General features: G+C 38.8%; 1 protein-coding gene across 1 annotated transcript in view; it reads left to right on the top strand.

Moving 5' to 3' along the window:
* The first annotated feature begins 1,921 nt into the window (after positions 1-1,921).
* smc3 (structural maintenance of chromosomes 3) overlaps positions 1,922-6,000 on the top strand; it is a 53,811-nt gene continuing 49,732 nt past the window's right edge. The window contains exons 1-2 of the mRNA XM_062033464.1: positions 1,922-2,098; positions 5,756-5,831. Coding sequence (XP_061889448.1) covers positions 2,084-2,098; positions 5,756-5,831 — 91 coding nt within the window. The 5' untranslated portion in view covers positions 1,922-2,083. The remainder of the gene's footprint in view (positions 2,099-5,755; positions 5,832-6,000) is intronic.

Genomic DNA, 6,000 nt, shown 5'->3' with positions numbered 1-6,000 from the left:
TAAACGTCAAAATAAACAAACTATCAATGCTACAGTAGTTTAGGCGACTAAGGGAAACCAAACTAAATACAGTGCGCTGTTCAGTATAATGGCTGCTGATTGGCTCAGCCTCAGACATTGATTGATTGATTGAAACTTTTATTAGTAGATTGCACATTTCAGTACATATTCCGTACAATTGACCACTAAATGGTAACACCCGAATAAGTTTTTCAACTTGTTTAAGTCGGGGTCCACGTAATCAATTCATGGTAAACTGCAAGACTGTAGTTTAATTATTTCCAACATGCATACAGTTACAACATCTATTTGGGTCCCACATCAACCTTAAGAAAGTCAATGACTTCACTATAAAAGTGGGGGACATTGTTATCACCAGGAAAGATGAGGTCACCTACTTAGGTTCCATTCTAGAGGCTAATCTTTCCTGTGATAAAATGGCAACCAAGGTAATCAAAAAGGTCAACCAATGAACAAGATTTCTCTATAGAATCTCCTCTCTGGTCAACAAAAGAACCATGAAGATTCTGGCGGGAACTCTCATTCAACCCTTTTTCGATTACGCATGCACCTCCTGGTACCCCAGCACCTCCAAAACCCTCAAATCTAGACCCCAATCATCCCAGAACAAGCTAGTCCGATTACTTTTAGACCTCCACTCCAGATCACACCTCACTCCTACCCACTTCTCCAAAGTGGGCTGGCTCAGGGTGGAGGACAGAGTAAAACAACTTGCACTGAGCCTAGTCTATAAAATCCGCTACACCTCCCTGATACCGAAGTACATGTCAAACTACTTCCTTAATGTAAATGACCGCCATAATCACAACACCAGGGGGAGCTCCACTAACCACGTTAAACCCAGATTCCGATCTAACAAAGGTCTTAACTCACTCTCATTCTATGCCACATCAATGTGGATTGCGCTCCCAACAGGTGTAAAAGAAAGGGCATCTCTATCCTCCTTCAAAACCGCACTAAAACAACACCTCCAGGCAACTTCAACCCTAAACTAACACCCTCCCTTCCACATAATACCCCATCGGATTGTAAATAATCAAATGTAAATAATCAAATGTAGACACTTTTTCTTATACTTTCTGATCTCTCTCTCTCTGTGTCCACTACTTGCTGTACATATCCTACCAAGTCAGTCCTACACTGTTGCAATGTCCATTTCTCTGATGATACAATTGTTGATGACTGTGATGATTGTGTTGATACCATACAATCCCAACCCCCCCCCCTCCATATCCCACACCCCAGATTGTAAATAATGTAAATAATTCAATGTATATACTCTGATGATTATCTTGTGCGATGACTGTATTATGAAAGTAGTATATATTTGTATCATGAATCAATTTAAGTGGACCCCGACTTAAACAAGTTGAAAAACTTATTCGGGTGTTACCATTTAGTGGTCAATTGTACGGAATATGTACTTCACTGTGCAATCTACTAATAAAAGTTTCAATCAATCAATCAAAAACAAAATATTATGTGTTTTTACATAATTACGATCACCAGTTAACAGCAGTAATAAAAAACTTTATTCAATAATGTTGAATAACGTGCCACCAAATGGTGCCGGTATCAGTAATATCTGACCTATGTTTACTTGGTATCGAGTCGGCACCAAATGCCCGCCACTATCGTCTTGCCTGCCTTTGGCGCCTAGAAGACAAGACAGTCGGTCCATCCCATGTTACAAATAGGTACGCAGTCAAACAACAAAGGTCTTAAATCCGCATTTTATACACGCGTACACGATAGAAACAGATTAAAAGTGTAATTCTTACAAGTAATACATATGTATTTATCCATGATTTGAACAACATTGATAAGTGTCGTGTGTTGTCATTTTCATATACAACCATTCTCCCCCTGTTTTTACACTATGGTATGATCCATTACAGCCCGCCCCCCGCCGCCATTTTCCGTGTTTTCTCCACCACTTTTGAATGCATAAACTGTAATATTTCAACTCCTGCGGGGACTTGACATACCTGGCCTCTCCAATTTTAGTGGGGCGAAAGGTTGCCTCCGAATTTGGCCAAGGATACGTCAGAATTAAACGACCATGTACATCAAACAGGTAAGCTAACACTGTGGCTTTCTGTCCCTCTTAGCGGGCCGACTGGCTAAATGTTAGCCTGTTTGGGCTAGCTTAATGTTATCCAGCGAATGGCTCCCGCTTATAGTATGTAGGTTTAGTGCTGAATCCGTGGCCTTAACTTTATTTACATACAGAAAATCATATAGTTAACGAAAGCACGCATGTTTTTAAACCAAACTCCCCGCCCCTTTTCAAAGAGGCTAGGCTGATGCTACATGGCTAATGCTAACTGAGGCTGCACACTGCTCCAAACTATGCATAGCTTAGTTTCTATTTGTATTCAGTTTTTATATGCAGGCCTAGAACTTTAACTTTTTAAGGTCAAGGCAAGAGGTGCCTTAAAGGAGGGCTCATATTTTAGGGCACCAAGGCAAACATTATTTTCTTTCCAGGCAGGGGCTCCAAAGCAAGCATGCATATATACTGTATATATACATATATATATATATATTAGGGCTGTGAATCTTTGGGTGTCCCACGATTCGATTCAATATCGATTCTTGGGGTCACGATTCGATTCAAAATCGATTTTTTTTTTTTCAATTCAACACGATTCTCGATTCAAAAACGATTTTTTTCCAGATTCAAAACGATTCTCTATTCATTCAATACATAGGATTTCAGCAGGATCTACCCCAGTCTGCTGACATGCAAGCAGAGTAGTGATTTTTGTAAAAAGCTTTTATAATTGTAAAGGACAATGTTTTATCAACTGATTGCAATAATGTAAATTTGTTTTAACTATTAAATGAAGCAAAAATATGACTTATTTTTATCTTTGTCAAAATATTGGACACAGTGTGTTGTCAAGCTTATGAGATGCGATGCAAGTGTAAGCCACTGTGACACTTGTTTTTTTTTGTTTTTGTTTTTAAATGTCTAATGATAATGCCAATGAGGGATTTTTAATCACTGCTATGTTGAAATTGTAACTAATATTGATACTGTTGTTGATAATATTCATTTTTGTTTCACTACTTTTGGTTTGTTCTGTGTCGTGTTTGTGTCTCCTCTCAATTGCTCTGTTTATTGCAGTTCTGAGTGTTGCTGGGTCGGGTTTGGTTTTGGAATTGGATTGCATTGATATGGTATTGCTGTGTATTGTTTTGTTGGATTGATTAATAAAAATAAATATTTTTAAATAAATAAAAATAAAAAAAAAATAAAAAATAAAAATCGATTCTGAATCGCACAACTTGAGAATCGCAATTCGAATCGATTTTTTTCTCACACGCCTAATATATATATATATATAGTCGAGGTTTCTGTGGTTCATCCGTTATACAGTGCTCAATACCGAGGTAGAGCGGAATATACGTTAGGTCAGAAAAAACACAGATTATATTTATATATATATATATATATGACGATCCTCCTGGTCAGGGTCCAGTGGCATGGAGTCCAGGACGACTGGGGATTCTTTTCTGCTGCAGCCTTCAGCCGCCATCCCAGCCGTTGAGACGCTCCATAGGGTTAGCAATCATTCTCTGCCTGTTCCACTGTTGAGGTCTTGGGTTGTTATTTCCCCATAACTGGGCCCACATGAATGTGGGGGTGCCTTCTTCCGCCATCGCAGCCGTTGTGGTAGTTCTTACATCTACCGTCTTCCGCCTGCTCCGCCGTTGAGGTCTTCACCGTATCCCTGGCTAGGGGGCAGTCAGGTACTAGGCCTTTGCCAAGGGCCACCTGGGGTAACAGTAGTAAAGGGGTTAACCTCCTAGTGCCCCAAGACCCCATAGAGGAGCCTCCACTGCCGGATGCACTTTAACGTCATGCCCAGGACACATATATATATATATATATATATATATATATATATATATAGTTTTATATTTATATAATTCCCCGACGAGCAGGGAAACCTGCGAAACAGGCTTGTAGGGATGATATAGCCTCTGAGTGTTTTCTGACCTAACGTGTGTGTATATATATATATATATATATATATATATATATATATATATATATATATATATATATATATATATATATATATATATATGTATATGTATATATATATATATATATATATATATATACATACATACATACATACATAACAGTTACATACAGTACCGGTATATATAAATACTTAAAAAAAAAATCATTATTGATATAAACTTGTCAGCTTTTTGTCATGTCATGATGCCTTTATCTCTATTTTTACCTTTTGATAGAGGGAAGTGTTTTTTAAGAGGGAAGTGTTTTTTAAGTTATGTACATGTAGATGCTGTATCGGGACAGATCCATTAAGAGTTTCAGCAGAAATATGTGGTATAGGAATTGACCAGTGGTGGGACCAAGTCATTGTTTTGCAAGTCATAAGTAAGTCTCAAGTCTTAGCCCTCAAGTATCGAGTCAAAAGGCTCAAGTCCAAGTGAAGTCACAAGTCATTGATGTTAAAGTCTAAGTCGAGTTGCAAGTCTCTTTACATTTTGTCAAGTCGAGTCTAAAGTCATCAAATTCATGACTCGAGTCTGAATCAAGTCCAAGTCATGTGACTCGAGTCCACACCTCTGGAATTAACTATACGCAATAAAACATCAACAAAATAATGTGTCAAATGGTTTTTAAAGTAATACCTTTTGTGACATGAAAAAAACACAAGTAATGTAAAAAATACATGGCGTTTACTTTTTGATATCAAAATAAAACACAAAGCAGTATGGCTAATGAAGATGAAGTATAATAAACAATATGTGTTCTTCTCCAATGCCCCCTTGTGGTGCAGTACAACAGTTTGGCCAACAACAACAAAAAAAGCAGGAGTGACAGCGTGTTTCCTCACCTCATTTACTCTGTCACAGCAGCTGATGGACGCTGTATTGTCGAAATGGAAGCAACATATAGTTGTTCTCCTTCGCTGTATACTTTTAGTGTGGGGACAAGTTACTCCAATATTGTCCACACCTGTCTCCATATAACAGCAGTGCGCTCTTAAACACACGGCAGGAAGCGAGGGAAAATGACTGTAGCGTCCCGGAAGAGTTGGTGCTGCAAGGAATTCTGGGAATGTGTTCTGTTGGGTTTATGTTGTGTTGCAGTACAAATATTCTCCCGAAATGTAATTGTCATTGTTGTTTAGTGTGGTCTCCCTATATGGCACAGGTTTATACGCCCACCCTTAGTGTGACATGTAGGTCTGTTGACTAAGTATACTCCAAAGGGATACCCTCGAAGCGAAATTAACGTTGTTAGTCCATCATGAGTAATGAATCAAACAACGTTATTGCGCATGCGCCTGATTTCGTGTAATCTAACATTCATGGATAAATGACGGAGTTTCGGTGTATTATAAAGGAGACTGTATGACTAACAGTCTGGAATTTCCTCGCAAATTATCATTATGCCGTTGACCATTATATATCCCTCGTCCATTACCAAGTGAAAAGTCAAGAGCGGTCACAGCTAGTTGTTGCCGCAAATGTTGGTCAATTTTTATGGGCATTACAGCCAATGAGAGGGCGGTCGCGGAAATTGCCGTGGTTAAATTTGAGCCCTTTATATGTATTGTTTATATGAATGGTAGCCCAAGTATTTAATAAAACAAAGAACACTGTTGGTGAAATTCATGCACAGAAGGTAGTTGGTTTGTAGCGTACTCTGACAGATGACAATCTATGTTTTCTTTTGCAGGTCATCATCCAGGGGTTCCGAAGTTACAGGGACCAGACTGTGGTAGATCCATTCAGCTCCAAGCACAATGTCATCGGTGGGTATTGACGTCTTGCATAATTTGCACCTCTTAGTTCATTAGACTGTCGTCGTCAGGCTATTGTTGTGATGAAGACAAGCACTCTCTAACGTTGACAAAAAAGGCTCATACAGGTGCATCTCTACAGTCATGGCCAAAGATATTGGCACCCCTGCATTTCTGTCAG

Source organism: Entelurus aequoreus, linkage group LG22 (genome assembly GCF_033978785.1).
Source record: "Entelurus aequoreus isolate RoL-2023_Sb linkage group LG22, RoL_Eaeq_v1.1, whole genome shotgun sequence".
NCBI classification, from domain to species: domain Eukaryota; kingdom Metazoa; phylum Chordata; class Actinopteri; order Syngnathiformes; family Syngnathidae; genus Entelurus; species Entelurus aequoreus.
Note: the sequence above shows the minus strand (reverse complement) of the source record. Positions and strands in the feature narration are given on the sequence as shown.